Source organism: Stenella coeruleoalba, assembly GCF_951394435.1.
Source record: "Stenella coeruleoalba genome assembly, chromosome: 8".
NCBI classification, from domain to species: domain Eukaryota; kingdom Metazoa; phylum Chordata; class Mammalia; order Artiodactyla; family Delphinidae; genus Stenella; species Stenella coeruleoalba.
In genome coordinates, this window is record NC_137154.1 from 63,818,132 (window position 1) to 63,842,629 (window position 24,498).

The window sequence follows — 24,498 nt, forward strand, 5'->3', positions numbered from 1 at the left end:
TATATTGTCCACTGTTACATCCTTAGAACCTAAACCAGTGCTTGCACATAGTAGGCACTCCGTCAATATTTGTTGAATAAATCAGCGAGCCTTAATACACGAATGGAGAATGTGATTTGATTTACATTATAATAACGGAATCCATCAAACAGTGAGGCACCTTTTAATGGGCTCTGTTTTGTATAAATCTTTATGTTTATATCATACTTTTTACATTTAACGCAGATTACAATAGTGTTTCATAGTTAGATTAGGGCTCAGACAATACTTTCGGTGTCAAAATGCAGGGCAGTATTACTATTTTAAAGTTTCTTTTTCTGGGAATAATTACTTTTTTGTCCTTTTGACATAGACATCTGACCCTCAATTACATTAACAGACCTTATACACATGAATGGAAAGAAGAATAGCCCCTTTTGAATCCATGCTAAGACTTTATCAATATGAAGTGCTTCCCACAGGGTTCTGCTGAAAGAACCAAACTTCCATCATAATGAAATTGCAGATTCATTTGTAGATGCCCTTTTATATTTGAAAGCTACTTTTTGATGTTTGGTCTGCAGTTAGATTTATTGTTTAAGGTCACAAATATGCAATCATGACCAGACCAAGTTGTCAGAATCCTTTATCTATTCAGCATTGCACAAAGACAAATGGCTATCTTTTAACAATAACATACCAGAGCCAAAATTTGTTCCCAGTTGTACATAATCTTTTAATCAATCTGCTTTCTGTTTTCTAGTCAATAGACTCCCAGCCTAACCCCTCACCACCCCACCTATCTAGAAATTACTCAGTTATGGGTTTTAAATTACTGAGAAACACTTTCTTCAGATGGAAACAGATAACTTTAAGAATTTTAATGCTATAATTTTCCCATACACGCTTTAACTTTAACATATGAATTATTTTGCCTTTGTCCTCATTCTATACAGAGTAGATAATTATATAGTATGTTAGCTAAATTCTCTGGTTACATTCTCACTGTTAACATGACCACAAAGTAGATTATGTTGCTTAATTGAATTCTTAAGTGCTTTAAAACATCTCAGTGCACATGGATTAAGTTTTTCCCTGAGATTCTATATGTCCTCCAATAAAAATATATATTTAAAAATTTTTAGATAGATTTCTTATATTTTTGTTCATTTCCTTTGTGACCTTTCATATAAAAGGCATACAGAAAGAATTGTCCAGTTAGATTTAAGGCTATACTTTTTGTCTGAGAATATCCAGTGTCTAATATTAACATATGTTAGAGCATCATTATATCACCAATCTTTATAGTTTCTCCAAGGAATTTTGACACTAGATACCCAAAGATTCTCTAGTAACTTGATCACACCTATAGAGCAGACCATTAAGACCAGGATAGTAACGCCCCCATTTTAAAATCTTGTTTAAATACTTTTTGCAGATGTGAGAATCCCCCCCTACCCCAGTTGCCATGTAGTTTGAGTCTTCCCCAGTTAAAAGGAATACACTGTTTTAGGAGGAGGTATAAGAGAAAACCATAACTTTTAAGTCAGATGAAGTCATTTTTTTGTTTTTCCTGAATTCTGACTACTATTTATTTTGTGACCTCAGGGAAGTTACCACATCTGGGGGGCCTCTGCACAGCTGTGGAGTAGAGAAACACCTATTCATAAGAGTTGTGGTATAATTGAATGAGACGACACATATAAAGGGCCCAAAACAATGCCCAGCAATAGTAAGCACTCAATAATATTTGGAATCTTCTCTCTGTGCTCTCCTCCTCCACCCCCTATTCCTCTTGCTACATTATCTGTTCTGATTGGGTTTACTCAGAAGTTAAAATTGTTAACTAAACTTAAAGCCTTTTTGTGCCTGCCAACTCTACATTGCTCTGCATCCACTGAATTAATAAATAGGGAGAAGTCAGGACCTTGAATTGACCTGTACATAATACCCAGCAGGTGTATGTGGTCTTTCTCTTCGCAACAAATTGCTCCCCCAGGGATTGGCTAGAATGAAGAATACTCCGCTCCCAGCCTTCATTTTAAGTCCACATGGATCCCTTAGAAGATTTACTTTAAATCTCTCTTCAACCTGCAAATCTGAGAATTGAGCCTTAAATTATGTTAATACGACATGGGAAGGCATTATCATTTTAATCATTTTGTGTAAGATGGCTTGTTCATTGTTTGTTGTTTGTTTGACCATTTGTACTGCTCAGATCATCGTCCTAAAAGAGTTTCACCTTTAAAAGAAAATCATTTTCAGGAAAAAATTTAATAGCTATTTAATACTACTACTTTATATCTCAAAACAAGTTATTTTATCATTGTAAATTTCTATTGTTTTAGGTGCAAAGATGGTTTGAAAGGATTTACATTCTCTGCACTTAGGTAAGTTGCATATTTTATTTATCTTTATGTTAAGAGAATTTACAAGTTTTTTTCAAAAAGTAATATCATCGTACATAATTGTAATAAATATTTATTGACTCCACTATTTAAGTTGCAAGCAATTTTAAAAGTCACAAAAGTGGCTTTGTGGACATTTCATTAACAGAGTAATTTGTTAATTTTCCCCCTAAAAATCAGTCAGTCAGCCACTATTTGGGGGGCCTGTTATGTGCCTTACAGTATGGGGTATTAAAGAAGATTACAAGAACTCTCTGTTTATGGAGCTTGGAAAGACAAAGCTACACATGAACAATTACTGGAAAATGAAGCCCTTAATTGTGTGGTACCAGATTACGGGCTTTGTTAGGGCAGGACTCGTGCATTGTCCAACACATTTTGTATTATAGGCTTCACTAGAGTCACTGGAGTCTTCTTTTCACCTCGTAGCCCATCTCTTATCACAGTAATTGGCACGTGGTCGATACTGTAGAGATGTTGGTTAGCATTAGTGTTGAATTTTATATTTCACCAAACATTTTCACATACATTAGGAAATTAAACTTTCTCTATTATTGAATAGAGTATTTTTGGTTGTGGAAATTCTTTGGTAACGATAACTAAATCATAACACACAGCAGTAATTTCTTCATGTCATATTTTTCATTAAAAGATCATGAAACTTATTAGAAAATAGCTTTTTGTTGTTGTTGCATTCACAGATTAAGTGAATTAAGTTTCACTTAAATCAAGTTTAATTAATTAAACTTAATTAAATTAATTAAAGTTGAATTAATTAAATTAAGTGAATTAAGTTTCACTGAAATTAAGTTTCAACTTAAACTGAAAGTTGGTGACAAAATCAAAAGTTGGTTTTCCTAAAGAGAAAAACTCTGCCATTGTTCCTGCATCTTTCCTTAGACTCCCAGAGTCCTTACCAAAACTCAGAATGTGTCAGATATTTGCATATGTTTTCTTCAAATCCACTTGTAATGAAGAGCTGACTTGGACTCTTTGCACTTAACATTTTCTCTGTGTTACAGGAAAATATTCTGGAAAAATAGTTATTCACTCTTGCTAGTTCTGTAAGATAATAGTGGAAGTTAGGGGAATAGAAAGAGTCAAGGAGAGAACCACGGGAGAAGAGCCAGTGCAGGAATCTGAAGGTAGACTAAGGCTGATTCATCGTAGTTTAAAACATAGTTAATAATGTACAAAGTTTGGTGACTAAGACCCCAGGCCTTAGAGTTAAACAGTTCTGGGTTCAAATAATTGCTGATATTTTTGACTGTGGACAAGATGCCTTTTCATGTTAACTGTCATGGAAAGTATGGTACCTACTTCATAGTGTTTTGCTATGAGGGTTAAATGATTTAATCTTTGTCCAAGGCTCAGTGCTGTGCCTGTCATGTAGTAAATGCTCAGAAAATGCTCGCTATTACGATATTCCTTTGCTAGGTATTAATTAAATATTTATTATGTGCCCGACATAATAAATAACTAAATATTTATTATGTGCCAGGCACTGGGATATAATAACAAAGAAGGTATCTATAGTCTCACAGATCCCACAGTTTAGTGGGGCAGGGAAACTACTAAAAAGGTGCTTCCAGTACTGGGGGATCACTGGGCTGTGAGAGCACAGAGGAAGGATGGCTCACTCACTCCAGCTTGGGGCAGGGGCAGCTTCTCCAAGGAAGTGAGCTCTAATCCGAATGGTAGGTCCTGGCCAAAATAGCAACACTTTCCTTTCAGTGTTAGGAAAGGTATGAGAGATATTGTATCTGTTCTAGCACAGTTTTACCTTGTTTATAAAGAGCACCATTCACACCCACGATTAGGAACCAAATTCTTTTGGACCAGCAGTTACCAAGGAGGCACAGCTGCCATCTGGTGACAAACAATCTCATTGCACGCCCCTTACAATTTGGTAAACTAGATGTTTTATCAAGTTTGTCCTAATGAGATGGGTTGCAATTGTTGATAGTAACAATTTTTCTCTCTTTTACGAGTATTTAAATTTGCCAGAGTTCCCATGTTCTAGAATTTTAGTGTAGTGTTATTGGTCTCCTGTTTTATCTATGTTTTGTGATATTTTCTGAAGGTTCAGCAGGCAGAATTGGCTAAGGAAAGCTTAGTTATTCTTTATAAGAGCAGTGACTCTTCTAGTGAAGGTGAAAACAGCAAAAATGAAAACTCTGATAAAGGATACTGATTGAGTGATATCTAATGGTTGGTAATGTTTTCTTTGTATTGTCTTTGGAAAAATATAGTCCAGTTTTGACGATAGAGGAATGGTGTCTTCTCCTGGATATTAGATTTTTCCAAAGAGAAGTAAGTAGATTAGAATAACATCAAATTTAAGATTTTCTAATAATGTGGGGAAGACACACAGACTCTTAACCACTTTCTGATTCTCATTCTTTAGTTCCCTCTATTTCTCATGTGCATATAGATGACCACCTACTGTACTGCAGCTGTTTTATGACTCAAAGTGACGTTAGATATAAATTTAGAGTAAAAAAATGAGAAATGCATTCAATTGTAACTGTTAGTCCATTTTAGAGAAAATAATAGCAATTTTGTCATTAACTAGTAGATCCAAGTTAATAGTTCATCTGCCTTTTTGTTTGAAAAAACTTTTAAGTTGTGTAATACCTTAAAAAAGCGGTGACCTAAGTTAAAAGGGTGTTTCATCAAAGAGCTATGCTGTATTTGATTTTAAGATGCCTGCACTGTTAAATAAACAGCTATTAACATTTTCCGAGTATTCAGATTTCAAAAGCCTATTTTTTAAAGGATGACTAGTTTTATATAAATTGTGGAAAATATTATTTCAAATGATAAGGTACTGTCCACAGTGTATTTGTATATAAACAAAATCAGTTTATTTTCTCACTGATTTTCTTTTTTTAAGGGGAAAAATGCCTCTCATTGTGCTCTTTTCTTTAGGTTCATTGTTGGGAAGGAAGAAATTCCCACACATTCTTATTCACCAGAGGCGGCATATGCACAAGTGGAACAAAAGACTGAGAAACATGAGGAAAAACCAAGAGGAACGAATATAATTGCTCTAGTCAGGAAGCTTGTGGATTCAGTGTGAGTTCTTTATCTTGATATTTTAGCACATTTTGTCACCATTTTATATAACATTTGTACCATGCCAAGGTATTTTTGTTTTCTTTTCAGGTAATATATATATATATTTTTTTTACCAGAAACTGCATAGAGTTTTATAAAAAGGCACACGATGGCAAGTGAATGTTGTTTATTATTTCTAGCAGGACTATAGACCATTATCTGCCTTTAAAATAGTTTTACATGAAATCGAAATACTTTTCTATTTCAAACTAAGCAGAGTTGCAGGGGGCTAGAATAGGGAACTTCAGGAAACAGATTAATATGTGCTAATCGAATGTTTCAAGTGTGGAAAGGAGAAAGAAAAATTCCAAGAGAGATTTAAGAAGATATAGATACAATAAGGAGCAAAGTTTAAGTGAAGGATATTTTGCAAGAGTGGAAATTTTTAGGGCTTTGGAAATAAAATAAGACATCTTTATTTGTATGTTATACAAAGAAGTCTATTTCATACAGATAAGTCTTCATTTGCATTTCAAATATTTAAGATATTTAAGAAAATAAATTTAAAGTTTTAAAATTAGAATACAAGCCAATAAAAATAATCTTGTTGTGCTATTTTAGAGAGTGTAGAGTAAGGAGGCAGTATAGAAAGTTAGGGGATCAACTACAGGAAGCTGACGCCGTTTAAGAAATCTGAAGACCTGTGTTTGACTCATTTTGCCCCTCCTGGCTTTGGGACTTTGAACAAGTGATTTAACCACTCTACATCCCAAAGTCCTCATCAGTTAACTTTATTAAGGAGTGTTGCGTGCATTAAATGAAATAACATAGGAGTTTGCTTCACTTACACGAGCACAGAGTAGGTACTCAAAACTTTTACTGAATTTAAAGACTTTGTCTCTTCTTCTGTACACCACAGAAGAAGGTAAAAGGAAAGAAAGGGGTGGTAGACGGCAGTAATAATTGTGGTAGGGGATCCCGTTAATGGGAATCATGTCAACAAGAATCATAGGGGAATGCAGAGAATGTGTGACGGGGGTGAATGAAGCCTTGGGTATCAGAGCTGATCGGGCCATGGCAGAACTTGTCAGAGTAGCCTCAGTGGGTCCATTGGTGTGAAAGCAGGTGCAGGATAATATAGAAGCAGAGCAGATGACATAGGAGACTGGCAGTCCAGTACTTGGGAAGCCATTTTAATGAAAGACTAGGAAAGATTAAATGACAGTGTAGTTGATAACAGAATTTAACTTCACTGGCAAAGAGAGTTTAATAATTTCTGTGTTAGTTCTGGTAGCCATGGCTGAGAGATGTCTTTGAAGAGGACACTTAGAAGTATGAAGAGTGATGATTTACATAAGGCAGTCCTTCTCTGATTCACCCCTTTTCAGGCCCCTAGCTTTAATCACTCAACAACTTCGCATGACCAGATATGTCATATCATTCTAACGACATAAGGAATGAACTATTGCTGTCACCCTTGACTAGGAAAGGCTGCCTGTATACTCCAGCTGCAGTGCAGCATTGAATTTCGGAGGTCTTTATAATCAATTTGCAAATGGAGTTAGAGAGCTAGGATATCACTCTGCAAGTTATTATCATAAACAAGAAAGAGTTAATGTGTTCCAACCATGAAGATCATTAATTAATTGTATTCTGAAAGAGTTATAAAGACTGCTTATTTTGGAACTGAACTCTTCAAAGAGAAAGGGGGAGAGTTAAACCCATATTAGATATTCTACTTACTTTTTTACGCCTGGAGTGAATAAATAGTCCTGGAGTAGACATACCAAATAACTAAAATAAGTGTGTCTTGAATAGTAGTCCTCCCAGCAGAAATGTTTATTAAACACTGGAAGACTAAGTTGTTTACGGTTAAATCACAACCTACTTTTGAATTCCTGCATGTTCTATTTCTATATTTATTTTAAAAACTGAATTTTAAATTCTAATACTATATCATGTTTCTTTCCCAGATGTTTTCTCTCAAATATAATTAAGTATAAATTCCTGTAACCTGAGCACATTCTCATTATGATTTTTGCTCAAGTACTGACGTCATGGATGATTTATGACCATTATACGCTACAATAAACAATTTAAAGCTTCCAAAAGATTTGGCAGAGTATAGAGATAACATATACATATTTTTCATATTTAGTCACAAATATTTACCAATATGGCTTTTCTGTTCCACATTCAAGTATTTTGACTGCAGTCACGTATTTTATACAGTGTGTCAAATGGTGAGCAGCAAAGGGAAAAAAAATCTGTTAGCTTTGCTTCTGTATGTCCTAAGAAATCAAAAGACGCACACATTTAGAAATGACTTGATAATGTTTTCTCCTTTTTTGGTTAGAGAGTTTTAAGCAGATTAACACACACACACCCACACGCACGCACGCATACACACACATTTTAATTATATTAGTTTTTTTGGTTTAATTTCAGATGTAAGCATGGACCAAGGCATAGATGTTGCAAACACTATGAGGATAATTGCATCTCTTATTGCGTTAAAGTAAGTATATAAAATCTACTTTAATAACCACAGGGAATATGTATAGAAAAAACTTATTTATTAAAACATAATTTCAAAGTAAGTGGAAAAGTTGACAATCATTGCTATCATTCTTTGCATTTGACTTGAAGAATAAGACACTTGTGAGAAATAGATAACAATTTAGCTTTTAGTATTCACTTACCAGATCCTTTGTTAAATAATTTTTACATTAGCTTACTTAATAGATGTAAAACTTGCAAAGTAGAAGGTGAAGCAACAACAACAAAAAAGAGAAAAAGTCAAATTAAAATTAAAATTTGTACTTTGCAATGTATCCTCATTAGAATACATCTTAGAACAAGGCCCCTGGACTGTGCTGTGTGCTGGGGGATCAGCAGTCACTCACATACACTGCACAATCTGGGACAGTGGCATTTGGTTTTGGACTTGTAAAGCTGTTACATTTTTTAAGGCATGACGGTAACTGGAGCATGTCCACAGTTGTTCTACATTAAGAAAGTTAGTTATGCCCACTGACATAAATTCCCCACTCCCTAATATATTAGTGTACCAGGGCTGTGCTCTCTCCCCATCCCCCATCCCATGCCTGCCACTGCCCCCCATCCCCCATCCCACCAACTCTGAGAAGGAAGTTAATTTTCATTGCAGTTAGTCTGTCACAGGTGGCACCATCTGCTACAAGTTCTTTAGTTTTGGATGGTGCTCTAACAATCCTGATGCTTTAGAAATTTATGTTCTTTCTTACAACATCTGATCCCCACTTTACTGATGATGAGAAGAACAGAGTTGTACAGCACCCCAAAAGACAGCCTCCTGACCGTCCCTCTAGAAAGGGAGGGACTGTATCACATTAGTGCCTATGAATGTGAATGCCTGTGGCCGAGTGTTGTTGGTGGCGCACCCAGGCCAACACTTACCTTTAAAGTACTCAAAGACAGAACCAGGGGTAAAAGCAGTAGAGTATTTTTTCAGTTGTGAAGTAGTTTCTGACACACTCTTTCCAAATCTGATTTCCTGCCCCATTTTTAAAGTGGCAAAAAAGAAAAAAAAAAAAAAAAAAAAAGAATGTTGCTGGCTGCCTCAAAGTCTACAAGCTCCCAGAGAGGGTTATTATTCCCTCCAATTGGACATAATTCTAGTTCAGGGGGAAACTGCAGGAGGGGAACTAAGAAAAGCATTTTGACTAAATTAGAGATATTTGAGAAATTTGGGGAGAGGAGAGGTGATATTTTAAAAAAAGTATACGAGAAAGTTAGTGAGAATTACTGAGCTATGAAAAAATGTAGTCATTCTTTCAAGCGTGTACCAGTACTATAAACTTGCTAATTTATGTTTACATTGTTATATTATGTCCATGAATGTAGAATTATTTGGAGATTTGTGGGTGAGGAATTTATATCACAAGTATAGCAAAATATTTTGACAGTGCACCTCATTATTCCATGGACTCAGTTACACCTCATGTTAAATCATACCCCTGAGTGAATATTCAGATGAATTAACATTCCCCCCAACTCACTATACTCCATTCACATGAACTTTTTGTTGATACCTGCCAATCTCTTTTTTGGCTTTGTGCTTTTTGTCCAAGCTACCCAAAATGTTTTTCTCATGCCAGCTCCTTCTCTTTTGTGTCTATTTAAACGTCACATCCTCAGTAGCCTTCCCTTACCACTCAGTCTAATATAGGATGCCCTGTTAATTTCTTTCCCAGTGCCCTGATTACTTCCTTCTCAACACTTATTGTAATCTGTAATTACTTTATGTTTATTTGTTTACTGATTTTCTCTTCCTCTAATGAGCATGGAAGCTCCATGAAGGCAAGAGCTTTGTGTCCTCAGTACTCTATCCCCAGCATCTAGTGTGATGAGCAGCACATGAGAGACATTCACTGAATCTTTCCTGAATACATGAAAGGGTGAATTGATGGAAGGATGAATAGATCTCTTGAAAACAGTGTGAAATGGTTGAACATGAGTGTGATCTTTGAACCCTTAGGTTAATATTATGATATTATCAGTGACAAGATACAGGTGTGACCACCTCATGCATTAAACAAACACTAGGCAGTTTCAGTTAAGCAAATGCATGATAATTCATGCTAATTGTTTGGACAATTTAATTTTCATGTTTTAACCAGGTATTAGGTAGTTTCAGGTAAATTAATGAATGTTTCTTCATAGTAACTCAATTTTTTTTTTAAAAAAATAGAAGGCAGCCATACCGAAGATACAAACCTGACCTTTGAAACTTAGCAGCAAACACTGCTAAGAATGTAGACGTTTTTCCATTCCAGTGGGGGTGAAAGAGGAGGACGATGGGAGATCAGTATTACAGTGTATTGGCTGAATCATGTATAAAATACTATTCTTTTTGATAACATTTTGTTTTGAGATGACTGGAATTTTTCAGTCTCTCACCATTAAGTGACATCAAACTTCATTTTCCTAAAGAGTGAAATGAAATTGACCAACATTAGTCATCCTTTCCTCCCTTTTACACTGTAGATAGTTGCAGGTAATATGGAGAAATGTTGACAGCAAATGTGGATTTGTGGCAAATTTGCTTTCTCGGGTTTTCTTTAGTTTACCTTAAAGCTGCCATTCCCTAGAGATGTTTCAGCTTGACACATTGAGCACAGAAGTAAAAACCTAGATAGAATTATTTCTTTTCCTGGAAAATTCTTTAAACTTGATTGTTTAAATAGTTGACACCAAAGGTCTAAACAGATAATACAATTATTTTCTGTCAAAAGAATCTCTGTTCAAACTAATGATTAAGAGACATTTTCTGTTAAAATTTCCCAAAGCATTTGGTTTTGTTAACTATTTTTTTTGGAATTGCAGTGCTTTTGTTTCTAAAACTATTTGTGGTTTAGGGATTATAAATCCCAGTTATGTCAACAAAATGTCAAGAAGTAGAAGTTTGGTACATAGATAGACTTGGCCAGTGCTTGGGAAACTTTTTAAGACTTTGTAAATCATAGAAAGTATGTTTGCTGCAAGATTTCACGCTTATTTTTAAGGCAATTGTTTTAAAATTGTTTGAGGTTTAGGACTTAATTTTGAAAATGGCTGCGATATAAACTTGTCTTAATATTTTTAGTTCCGTTTTGATTCTGCAACAATAAAATTTACATCTATCTGTCTTCAAAATTTGGTTGTAAATCAGAATTTCCTCCCAATTTTCTCTAGGGTTTTATCAGAATGTTTAGCGTGGGATACTTGATCCAGTGCTGCCTCCGGATTCCCTCTGCATTTAGGCATCTGTTTACACAGCCATCCCGGCTATTTTCTCTCTTCTACAATAAAGAAAACTTCCAGCTCGGAGCTTTTCTGGGCTCTTTTGTTAGTATATACAAGGTAAGGCTTTCAGAAGAGGAAAGAAAAGTGGGAAATAAATAACATGGCTATTGTTAAAATGAGATACGGCCTTAGCTCATCTGTTTTTTTTTTTTTTTTTTTTTTTTTCTGCCGTACGCGGGCCTCTCACTGTTGCGGCCTCTCCCGTTGCGGAGCACAGGCTTCAGACGCGCAGGCTCAGTGGTCATGGCTCACGGGCCCAGCCGCGCCGCGGCATGTGGGATCTTTCCCGGACCGGGGCACGAACCCGTGTCCCCTGCATCGGCAGGCGGACTCTCAACCACTGCGCCACCAGGGAAGCCCTGTCATTTTTTTTTTAATACTTCTTTCTGTAGTATTCGTAAATATCTCATCACCAAATATGCACATTATGTTGGGAATAGAGGCTGGAGATATTTCTTCTCTTAAAGCTTGAAAGTGTAGATATATTTGCATTTATACATAATATTAAAGATTTTCAAAAACTCATTTTCTTTTCTTCAACAATGTAGTCACTGAGAAAATATGAACTTCCTGATATTTCTAACATCAAAAATGATGTATCTATTTGTTTTTTCTGAATAATTTTACTACCTGATTATTAATTTAAACATTTTCAGACCCTCCTAGCTGATATCAACCTTTGATAGAAAGAGTAAGGATTTTCTCTTGTAACTGATATAAGCAATGACTTATTTTCCATCTCCCACTCACTCACTCTTTCTACTGTACTCTCTCAAATAAACAAAGTTAACATTCTTCCACCTCTTTCTGCATGTTCCTATAAATGTACCCACACATATATAATAAGCACCTACCTAAACACATATATAGGGATCATCTGTGACATAACACTCTGCAATTTGAAGTAATGGCCTTTTGTTTAATGGGAATCACTAATATGTAAATCATATTACTGACATATTTTATTAAACATCTAAAATTGATATTCAAAATTTAAAGGTAAAATGTGTTAACTAAGGTCGACCTGTATGCATGTGCATGCATGTGTGCATGTGCACACACACAGTTGTTAAAAGAAAATGCTGGGAAAAACTGAATTCTGGAATTATTTTGGATAAGATGGTTGTGTTTCATTTTATGATAAAGTTTACCTATAAAAGGTAGATGTGGAGAAAGTATTTTGAAATGGAAAGGAAAGAGTGGCAAACTATAAACTATAGTTAATCACTTGTTATGAAATATTACTAACACTGAAAACATTTTCAATATGGTTTGACTAGGAAGCATTACTTATATCTTTGAATATATACAAGAGTTAATAGGGCAGAATATTGGTGATAATATGTTTATATTCACATTCTTTTTCATTTCTTGTGTCATAGAGTTTGTATTTACTCTTAAGATAAACCCTTAAATATTTATATGTGGATTATCTCCAACATTTTTAGCCCAGGTTGGTTATTCTCCACCATCCAGCAAATCTGAGAGCCTAGGCTTTTTTGTTTGTTTACATTTTTGCTACTTATTTGCTTAGGTAATATAAACTAATGGTAATTAAACTAAGGAAAATGCAACTGGGTCAGAAAATCTATTATAAGAAATATTCATACAGCATGTTCCAAAGCCATATGTGATTTCTGAAAAATTTATCAATTTTTTGCATCTTCCTAAGAATGTAATTAAGAGAAGGTCAGGCAAACAAACCTTATTTCTTATGTGTCTTCTTGGTGAACTGACCCTTTTTCCATTTTGTAATGTTCCTCTTTATCCTGGTAATATTCCTTGTTCTGAAGTCTACTATGTCTACTATTAATATAGCTACTTTTGATTATATTTGATGGTATATTTTCCTTCTTTAATCTTTCTGTGACCTCAGTTTAAAGGTTGGTTTCTTTTAGACCACATATAGTTGGTTCTTACTTTTGTATCCAGTTTGGTAATCACTGTCTTTTAATTGGTGTATTTAGACTCTTTACATTTAATATAGTTATTGATATGGTTGAGTTTATATCTGTTTGTATCTACTTTCTTATTAGTTGTTTCATATTTGTTCCATTTTTTCTTTGCTCTTTTTTTTTGTCTCCTTGATTTTGGGGGTATTTTTTAATGTATTTTAAATTTATATTAATTTTTTTGTATTTTTTATATTCTGTCATCACTATTGACTTATTATTTATATGTCTTAAAATTTAGTGACTGTCTTAACATTTATAATAAACATTTTTAATTTATTGGTCAATATTTTCAAATACTATTATACCACTTCAGTATAGTGTAAGGATCTTACCACATCATACTTGTAATTCCTCCTTCCCATCCTTTGTGCAATTCATTTATCTTTTCATATGTTATAAACCCCACAATATGCTGTTGCTATTTTTGTTTTGGACCAGGAGTCAGAAAACTTTTTCTGTAAAGGGCCAAAGAGTAGATATTTTAAGCTTTGTGGAACATATGGTCTCACTCATAACTATTCAGCTCTGATGTTATAGTGTGAAAGCAGCCATAGACAATAGATAAATGAATGAGCATGGCTGTATTCCAATAAAAATTTAGCACACTGTATTAGAATTTCATATAATTTTCACATGTCACAAAATATTATTGTTTTTTATTTTTATCCATTGAGAGGTGTAAAAATATTCTAGCTTATGAGCCATGTAAAAACAGGTGGCAGGCTAGATTTGCCTAGTGGGCCATAGTTTTCTGACCACTGCTTTAGACAGCTGATTCATTTTTATAACAATTAAAGGTAAGAAAAACATGTCTTCTAAATTTACCTTCATTTTACCATTTCCAGAGCTCTTCATCTCTTTTTTTATACGTAAATTCTTATCTGGTATCTTGTTCCTTCTGCCTGCAGAACGACCTTTAACATTTCTGGTAATGCAGGTCTGCAGGTGGTACATTTTCTCAGCTTCTATCTGTCTGAGAGAGTCTTTTTTTTTGTTTCTCCCCCCCCCCCACATTAACATTTATTAAACATTTTGAGTATTATACACAATTTGCTTCTTTTGCTTAGCAATTTTTGGCGTTTTTCTGTCAGTATTTTGTCCTTTTTAACTGCTGCAGATGTTACATTTTATAGACATATTGGTTAGTTATTTCTTATTTATCAACATTTGGGCTCTTTCCAACTTTGAAAAAAAATGTTGCAACAAATACTCTTGGGTCCATTTCTTTGTTCAGGACTAATTTCTAGAAGTGCAAGTTCTGGGTCCAAACCCAGAATATTTTGAATATTAATTGATATTGCTAACTTACACTCTAAAAAGTTTGTCCCAATTTATAAGGCAGAAAATGCTCTTTTTTTTTTGGATACTTAATCTAAATCTTTGCTAACATGATGGGTAAAACATGTTTTAATTTTCATTTTTTAATTCTGTGAAGTTTAGTTTCTAACTTACTAATTTTGGTTTCTAGCAATATTCATTCTCAATTTATTACCTCCTTGAATTTTTAATTTTAGCCATTATGCTTGATATTAGATTATTCTTTTTTGTAAAGAGCAGCCACTTCTTGTTTCATCATTGTAACATCTCATGGAATCTCACTGAAGATCAGAAACAAAGTCTTTTAAGGTCTCAGACCTTCTCTTTTAACCACCGAAAAGGTAGTGTCATACCTGCCTCTTTACTATCCGTGTGGAATATCCTGGCGTTCTCAACTTATTGACTCCCGGTCTGAGTGAACAGAATATTTTTCACAAGTGTGATATAGAGTAATTCACAGTCCCTCTTTTGATCTAATTTTAATAACTGAGTGCTAGCTCTTCTATTTATAAACTATTTCTGACCTTTGGACCCATCTGCCTAACTCCTAGCTCTATAGGCTCTGGTTTCAACTTATGCTACCAGGGGACTCTCCCACTTTGGGCTGTCTTGGTAGATATTCTACCCTAGGCCGGTGCTCGTAACCTATTCTTGACCCTTGATGGTCATTCAGGCAGTTACAGCAAGAAATGTTTCACGAATGGTATCTGATACAGTCTAGTTAAGATTAATGGGGAATAAAGGTACTTTGCTTAGAAATAATTATCCATAGATCTAAAGTCAACAAAAGTCTTTACAACAAAAACTACATAATTTTTTTGGGGGGGGCGGGGAGGAGGAGGCTTGAAATAGATCAGAAATAGATCAGAAAACACTTTCATATTAACTGTTCTTTCCATATTCTTCAAATATGCCTTTCTCCTCCTGGACATCAGAAGGAACACCTGGATATTCTGGGAGAAGTTCATATTTTTCCAAATCAGTTTCTGGAAAAAATGTGTCACTTTCAAATTCCTGCATGATCCTTGTCACAAATAGTCGAAGATGGCCTGGCCTGTTCATGGCTTCCTTGTAAACTGAACTGTGTCCCACTATCCAAACCATGTCCACTTTATTTGTTAATTCTGGTTGCTCAATAAGTTTTAAGGCAAGAAAATGAGCTCCCTGTGGAGGTTCCTTGAATTCTCTACTGAGAACTCTATTAATTCTGTCCTTTAAAGGTCGATTCGTCTCTGGATTGGAGAACCAGGTCTTCCTACCCATAATCACCAAATTCTGTTTACCTTCTACTGAAGAAGTTGTGGTCATTCTTTGGAAATACCTGTATTCATTCCTGAGCAGGGGCCAGGGCAGGTCCCCGTTCTTGACGATGGCTCGTCCCCGATCTTGCCGATGTTCTATGTTCTGGGACCCAGCAACAATGCAGTTTAGCGGACGAACCATGACAGCAGCAGAAAACACTTCCGAGCTAGCACGTCACACCGATATGGGGATTACCCGCCAGCTTGGTGCGAAATTTCTGAGAGAGTCTTTATTTCACCTTCATATTGAAAAATGTTTTCTCTAACTATAGGATTCTGACTTGACAGAGTTGTAGCTTATCCAGCTTTTTCTCCTTGTTAGAATGGGAGTGATACTTTTCCCGGCATTCTACATCTAAGCAAAAGTAGAATTTTTGAATTCATTTTGAAAAATCATTACAATGAAAATTTTATGTATAATTTCTTAATAGGGTCTATCCAAACAGTAACGTTATAACAGGTTACTGTTCATAATTTTCCCAATCATATATTCAGTTTGATTTAAATAATATCACCAATTTGCCTCCAAGGTCAGCTAATGACTCACCCATTACAGATGTTACATGCATTTTTTCCCTAGAACTGAAACAACTGAAGTCATTGTATTTTCTTCTTGATACAGGGTACTAGTTGCTTCCTGCGCTGGGTCAGAAATCTGGATGATGAACTGCATGCCATTATAGCTGGTAAAGCAATGATAAAATACATATATTACTATTGCATCAATCAGTAGTAGGAATGAAGCAGACATGGTTTTCAGATTCATCTGATTTCTTTGTATCTTCCCTTCTCTGTAATAGAATCCCCATTAAGGCACTAGTACAAACATTTTGTATTTGTGAAGTTTAACATGTCAAGGCTCTCTTGCCATCTGATGTTTTGGGTTGGCAATATAATGACTCGGGTATCTGTCCTGCTACAGGCCAGAAATACTAGGGAAAATGTGTCACAAAAGAACATAAAGACTTAAAATATTGTATAAGTGACTAGTGGAAGTGCAGTTAGATTTCTTAAAATATTCTGATTTTACCACTGGCAAGTGATGTATTTTTTAATAATAATTTTTTTAGGAACTCAAGTAACTTTATAAAAATAAAAACTAAACATTTTCTGTGAGTGCAGTATATGTATTACTTAAGTTAAATAGACAATTTTTCAGATATGTATTAGTAATAGCCCTACTATTAGTATTCCAGGCCTCCTACCACCTTGGTTTTCCATTTATAGAATGAAAGCAATGGAGGGAAGTGTGATGACAGCACTAAACATAATTTGAGCTGTTAGGAGAATAGATGAATGACTATTTCCACTTAAAATCAGAAATGGTACCAGTAACCTTTAAAAAATTATTTTAAAAGATCATTGTATTTGGCAAGACCACTGCTGTTTTTAAAAGTTAAATTTAGAACGTAGTTTCTTGTGATATGTGTATCAGAACTGTGGTTCCTAACTCTAAAGGTCAATGTTTAAGTTTAAAAATATGTGATAATAAATAAGAATTCACCCCATTTTAATGTCATCACTTATATTACTGTCCTTGATTTTGTTGTGACAAAAGGCAGTGCTACAAATCAGTTCTTTCCTGTTTAAGTGAATCAACATTTCTGAGTGACTTAATAACAAAGAAATACTTTGAGTTCTGATCAGTTTTGCCTTATTTGTTGTTTCAGGATTTTTGGCGGGAATATCAATGATGTTTTATAAAAGCACAACAATTTCCATGTATTTAGCTTCCAAATTGGTAGAGGTAAGCAAACATTTTTAAGCACATACAACCAAAGGATACAGAACTTTTTAGCTGCTTTGGTAGTAGAAGTTTCAAAAGCAAATTCTAATCCTATAAAAGTACTTACAAAGTCAGTTCTCCTATTTCTTCTTTTTTCTTTGTGTTATTTTCAAATATACACAAGCATAGGAGGAATAATGTGATAACCCTCATCTACCCCATCATACAGCTTCAACAGTTAACAGCATTTGGCCAATCTCCTTTCACCTATACTGCTCCAAACCCCCAAGTACCAAGTTATTTTAAAACAAATCCCAGAGATCAAACCACTTCATCTGTAAACAACTGAGGAGAAAGAGTCCTTAAAAAATAAAACTAAAGAATAAGGACTCCTTAAAAACAAACAAATCATGAATGCCATCAGGGTATAATCAAAATACATGTCATTAATTTTAAAAACCTGGTAATTCTTTATTATTATCATTATCCAATTAGAGCTTGCATTTTCAATATTACCTCACAAATGTCTTTTGCAATCCCTTTGTTTTAGTTGAGATCCAAAGTCTCTTTTTAGTTTATAATAGTTATCCCTCACCCTTTCTTCTTTTCTTCCCCCTTTCTTTTTTTTCCTTGCCATTTACTTGTTGATAATCTAGGTTATTAATTCTTTGGAATTTCCCACATTCTGGATTTTGCTGATTGCATCCTCACTGGTGGTGTTATAACATGTTCCTTTAACTCATGTATTGTCTGTAAACTGTAAATTAGATCTAGAGCCTTAAGCAAGTTCAGGTTCAGTTTCTTTTAGGCGGATGGTAGTGGCAGAAAAACTTCACATTTACTGTGTGTGTGAATTCCTATTACATCACATTAGGAAACACAAAAATGTCGGGTTGTCTCTCTTCTTTTTTTTTTTTTTGTGGTACACGGGCCTCTCCCTGTTGTGGCCTCTCCCGTTGCGGAGCACAGGCTCCGGACACGCAGGGTCAGTGGCCATGGCTCACGGGCCCAGCCACTCCACGGCATGTGGGATCTTCCCGGACCGAGGCAAGAACCCGTGTCCCCTGCATCGGCAGGCAGACTCTCAACCACTGCGCCACCAGGAAAGCCCCTGTCTCTCTCTCAACCACTGCGCCACCAGGGATGCTAAGATGGATCAGTGGGCTCAGTGTTGATAGAGCCAACATAAGGTTCCCCATCTTTTACCCTATTTTTCTAGCAGCCATTAATGACCAGGGTTTATTATTTCACTGAGGGTTGCAAAATCATCATAATCTACTATTATTGTTTCTTCTGCATTTATTAGTGGGAATTCTTCATAAAGAACTTTCCCTTTCAGCTGTTTGGTTACTGTGAGATCGTCTGTTCACAAAGTCGTAATAAAGTGCTTGATTACTTCCCTTTATTTGCTAATGTTTGGAATGAGTTAGTCCCTAGCATCCTGCAAAGTTGACCTGTAAGTCTTTGTTGTCAGGTGTCTTTATGGAGTTTAAGGTATTTGATTTGTTTCAACCTATTGCAGTCATTATGCTCAAATTGCCCCATCTTTGGCCATGAGAGCCTCTTCAAGTTGACTCCTGTTTCTTTTTTCACGTAATTCCGGTATCTTTGATAGTTTTCTTGCTTTGTGATAAAACAAGATATTCCAGGCTCACCTGGGTGGTTTCCTGCTCCAGACATAGAATCAGCCTTCTCCAATGGCACCTAGTTTCTTCTGGTGAGAAATGGTATTTAGAAAACTTTAGTTTGGGTGCTAAAGGTTTTTTGCTCCTAGGCTAGTCATTGTTTCTTGGCCTTTCCAGTGAACAGAGTTAGAGCATCCTATTTTTTTTCCCTTTCTTTTCAGAGAAAGAGAAAATAATTAGGAGCACATTGATGTTTTCATCAAATTTATTTATTTATCAAATTTATTTATTTATCAAAGTTCAGGTTATAGATTTTATTTAACTTGTTTGAATTTTAAAAAGTTTTATCTCACTAAAAATCTGTGTCCCTAATGACATTAAGAAAATTACATATTTGTTTTATCCAAATGAGAGACAGAAAGAGAGAGAGAGAAGGAGGCAGGGGAGGAGGCATTTATTTTTTCTCAGTGCCTTTGGAAGCCATTGGAGAGCTTTAAGCATGGAAATGACGTGATTTAATTCACATTTTAAGAAGAATATTCTGGCTATTATATAGAGAATGGATTAGAGGCAAGACTGGAATCTGGGAGAAAACCGTTAGTCTCAGGCAGAAAATGGTGGCTTGTGTCAGGATGGTAGCAGTAGAGATGGAAAAAAGTACACAGATTTGGTGTATGGTTAGGAGATGGAGTTGGCAGGACTTGCTAATAGAGAGGAAAAGGGGAGTGAGAGAATATATTTTTTTGCCCTAGCTGGCAAAAAATATATTCTTTGACATAGGGGCCATCCAACATTGAGATCTAGTTTGTAAAATGTTTCTCTAAATGGCTAGAGGTTTTAAGGCCAAGCAGTGGTATCGCTGTTTCTTATATCAACAGATCGTATCTGATAAGTGTGCTGATGAGAACTTTTTTTTAAATGCAGGAAATTAGAAGTATAAGCTTACTATGTCCTTTGTGGAATTAATGACTATCGTATAATAGGCAATCATTTTCCTATGATTGAAGTTAATTTTATATTAAAATGATATATTACTATATAATGCGTCTTAAGTAAACATCACCTGTATAGGCAACTTTTTTCTTGGAAAAAATTATTTCCAAGACATATTTATTGAGTATCGATTATGTTCCCATTACTGCGGTGGTGCTGGTAAGCATATAGAAGTATAGGATACAGTCCCAACTCTTCATTAACTTAGACTCCAGGTCAACAGATAAGTTTTATTGTAGGAAATAATTAGGAACATAATAATCCCATATATCAAGAAATACCTGTTTCACATAACATTTCTATGATGCCATTCTACCACATCTGAATTTCATTTTTGTTAACAGGAATACACTACAGTATATCTGTACCTTGTAATATATTATCATATAACTTTCAAAATAATGGCCCATGTTTATCTTGTTACTGAAGTAGATTATAAATCTCTTTGTACATATCTTACAGATTGAAGTTAATTTTATATTAAAATGCTATATTAATACATAATATTAATTAAAAATCAGCTGTATAAACAACTTTTTTCTTGGAAAAAAATTATTTTATGTTCTTTATTTCATGGTCCACTCATGTCTTCTTAAAGCTCCCTCCAACCTATTGAAACACCATTCTGTCTTGGTCATCTTTCCACTTTTCTTACTTGTTTCACTTTAGCATCCCTACGTTCCAGAAAACCCATTTCCATGAATTATCCTTTGTTCCATCCATATAAATTTGCTGGAAATTCCCCATACATGTCATGTATTTTCACCCTGTTTGTTACCCCTGCTTTTCCTCTCTTATCTAGTTGTTGATGTTAGGCCTCTTAGAAAGCAGCAGTATTAAAAGTGGGGTCAGCAGACCAGCGCTGGTCTATGAACTGTTCATTACCATACCAGTTCATTACAAGGAAAGGATAGAAACTGAGAGGAAGCATTTGGAAACCTTATAGCAACTCGATGGAGTAATTTGTTTTTTGAATGTAATAGTGAAAATTTGGTTCAATTCTAGTAATTCATTTTTAGTGTATTATAAAAGCATCAGGCCATGATAGTTGGAAATTTTGTTTTTTAAAAAGTGGTTCTTCACTGCAGATGGTTTGAGATGCCCACTACTCAATGTAGTCATTTCTGAAATTCTCCTTGGTCCTTTGTCATAGACAGAGTAGTTGCTCCCTCCTCTGGGGAGCCTATATATATATATATATATATATATATATATATATATATATATATATGAGATAAACATAGATATACGTACATACCCATGTGATGATCTACACATCTAATCAATATAGATATCTTGTAACCTTATTAGAGTGTGTTAGTTATTTCTTATGCGCTAATTGGGTTTACACCAGTACATGTTTAATGAATGAATGAATAGATCTAACAGAGAAGGGAAGACTTGAGCATTGTACAAACAGCAGTGAAGAATAAATAGCATGAAAGAGGTAGAAATAAAGTGTTGTTGAATTTCACAGAAAAGTATTATTACTGGCATCTGGGGTTTGGGGTGAGTGAATGAGGGAAAGGGAAGGGCTGACACTTAACATGTCAGGGAAGTACCTATGATTTGAGCTCTGAAAGGATTGTTAGGATTTTGAAAGGTAGAAAAAATAGTTGTAGATAGGGAACGTATCACTCCACCTTATTGGTAATGCTATTTAAAGTTGTTTTCTTTATAAATCTTGCGCTATGTGCTTGTTTTGCAGACAATGTATTTCAAAGGTATTGAAGCAGGAAAGGTTCCCTATTTTCCCCATGCAGACACTATCATCTATTCCATCTCTACAGCAATTTGCTTCCAGGCAGTAAGTATAACTTTTTCAAATGAGAAGTAGAATTATTTCTGTTTCTAGTGTATATATTAAACCAATGGGGGAAAAATAAAGGCCTGGGAACATTTCCAGTTTTTACATTCTATGCTTTTTTTGTTTTGTTAGCAAGATAGCTTGCAAGTTTCAAATCATTAAACATGTTAACTTAGTGGGCTAGGTCATGTTTTATGAACACAACAATTTTTAGGTTTAAGTAGAGTGCAATTTTTGTAGGAGAATTATCACTCTAGTACCTTGGCTAGAATGCCCTAACTTAATTTTACTTCAAAAAAAAGATACCATGGGCATAAATATGAATAATTGCTTTTTCCCAGTATTACTCAGGCAGTGAGGATAGGGGTAGAATCTAGTTTAATAGAAGCATCGTTCAATCTCTTTAAATTCTGCAATCACCGTTATTGATGTTAATGGTCTTAGGGCTTTTGCAAAGTTTGGGGGACAGCTTTTATTTGCAGTTTCTCACAGTAATGCTGCCAAGTTGGTAAACTTACTATAACTAGCGAAGTGCCAGCTATCTAATGGGCACCTAGTAAACGCTTCCCAATGATAATAACTATTAACTCAATTATTATTCCATGAGCAATATTCCTATTTGAAGGCATATTTACAAAGATTCTTGAGAGTTATCAACTTAAACATTAATACATGTTTTTGTTACTACTGTCATCACTGTCGTTAAATAGAGTGAGCAATAAAAATAGAGACAAATATGTTCTGTTGCCTAAGACTGCTGATAATATTTGCTGTTTACTAAAAGAAGTCTCAAATTGAATATTCTAATTTAGGCTGTCATGGAAGTTCAGACCTTACGACCATCTTACTGGAAGTTCCTTTTAAGGCTCACCAAGGGCAGGTAAGTGACTGAGATGTTTTAACTGGTCATAGAAAAAAGCAATTTCCATAAAAAAGATTTTGAATCTTTTCGTTTACTTGAGGGAATATTCTTTCAGTGGTAAAGTAGGTATCTAGCTATAAATCAAATATGACCTAAAATTTAATAAGAATAACATGGGGCATTCTTTTAGTGAACATTATTTTGACTATTTTTTTCCCTATATTATTTTAGATATTTTAAGTGTTCTAGATTAATATGTTGACTTGCAAACTGCTGATAGGTTACTATATAACATTCTTAAGTCTCACTTTTAAAATCTTTAATCTCTTCTTTTTGATTAAAAACATTACACAGATTCATTAGAAATCATGCCTGAACAATTGACTGATTTCCACTTTGGAAAAATAATCATACTCTTTTGCCTGACTTTGTAAGCACACTTTTCTTTGCCTTTACGATCATATTCCTTATTGTTGTTGTTGTTGTTAGCATTTCCTGATTATAATCTAATTCTTTGGGAGGCAGGTTGACCTGATAGAAAGACCATGAGCTTGGGAATTGAACAGACCTAGGTTTGACTGCAGTTCTGATACCCTTAGCTGTGTCACCGGTTGGGAACATTCTTTACCATCATGAGCCTCAAGTTTCTTTCTCTCTTCAATGAAACAATAATACATTGTGGGAAAATCGAGATGTTTGTGGCAGCCTTTAGGCACCTAGTAGGCATTCAGTAAATAGCAGCTCTCATTAATATCAGTAATAGCGAACAGTTGTATCGTGCTTACTGTGTCCGAGAACTGGTTTTAAGATACACACATACACACATACAGCATACATATACATACATATGTGTTTAATCCTTAAAGTAGCTCTGTGAGATAGGTACTATTAATATCTTGCTTTCGCAATGTGAGGAAACTGAGGTGCACGCAGAGGTTAAGCGCCTGCCAGAATCACAGAGCTAGGAAAGGACGGAGCTAGGATATGAGCCAGGCGGTCCGACTGCAGAGTTCTTCCTCTTAGCCATGACACTGTGTATCCTCTATGTTATTAGTATTTAATCATTTCTTTCTTTGTCATTCAGGTTTCTTTGCACATCAATGAGTTTAACCAGTTGATTATTTCGGAAGGGAACATACTTTGGGAAGGATCTGAAAATCACATTTATTGGCTCTTGGAATAATGATACTGGCCAATAACTCAAAACTAATTTCACCTGGGTATCTTCCCCAGAAAAGAAAGGCTTATGATCAGGCACAGAGACACAGAAGGTCCATCCTGCACATTAGCTAAAATATATGTCTTTTAAAAATTTTATATCTCTTAGGTTAGGTGATGGATAAAATGAGGGCTGTGTTTTTACTATGTTGTGTCTGTTAGAAATTTGAAAACCTATATGCTGTTGGCCCTTCAGTCACATTTGGATGTATTTTCTGTTGACTGTGAGACGTTAAAATTTCAATTATGAGAGGAATTACGTTTAATACCTTTGCTTGTCAGTAAATGTTAGCGCATTCATTATACATTTAGCTTCTTGTGATTTTATTCATCAGAAAAATCACAATGAACCTATTTTTCTATTTGACACAACCTAGTGGAAAGGATTCTAGAAGGGTTTGAAATAATGATGGTAATCTCT

At 34.9% G+C, this 24,498-nt stretch overlaps 2 protein-coding genes across 3 annotated transcripts in view; one reads left to right on the forward strand and one right to left on the reverse strand.

Annotated features, from left to right (window-relative positions):
* Positions 1–24,498, forward strand: part of TMEM135 (transmembrane protein 135) — a 249,399-nt gene that overhangs the window by 215,968 nt on the left and 8,933 nt on the right. The window contains exons 7-14 of one of the 2 annotated variants that reach the window (XM_079930169.1): positions 2,328–2,369; positions 5,319–5,465; positions 7,896–7,965; positions 11,163–11,330; positions 16,469–16,532; positions 17,517–17,593; positions 21,899–21,997; positions 22,810–22,877. In XM_079930169.1, coding sequence (XP_079786295.1) covers positions 2,328–2,369; positions 5,319–5,465; positions 7,896–7,965; positions 11,163–11,330; positions 16,469–16,532; positions 17,517–17,593; positions 21,899–21,997; positions 22,810–22,877 — 735 coding nt within the window. Of the gene's footprint in view, positions 1–2,327; positions 2,370–5,318; positions 5,466–7,895; positions 7,966–11,162; positions 11,331–11,490; positions 14,226–16,468; positions 16,533–17,516; positions 17,594–21,898; positions 21,998–22,809; positions 22,878–24,498 lie in introns of those variants that run through there. The other variant, XM_079930170.1, reaches the window with a different exon arrangement.
* LOC307190765 (dihydrofolate reductase-like) lies at positions 14,257–16,459 on the reverse strand. Its single transcript, XM_079930171.1, has one exon. The coding sequence runs from the start codon at positions 15,986–15,988 to the stop codon at positions 15,428–15,430; it is 561 nt and encodes a 186-aa protein (XP_079786297.1). The 5' UTR covers positions 15,989–16,459; the 3' UTR covers positions 14,257–15,427.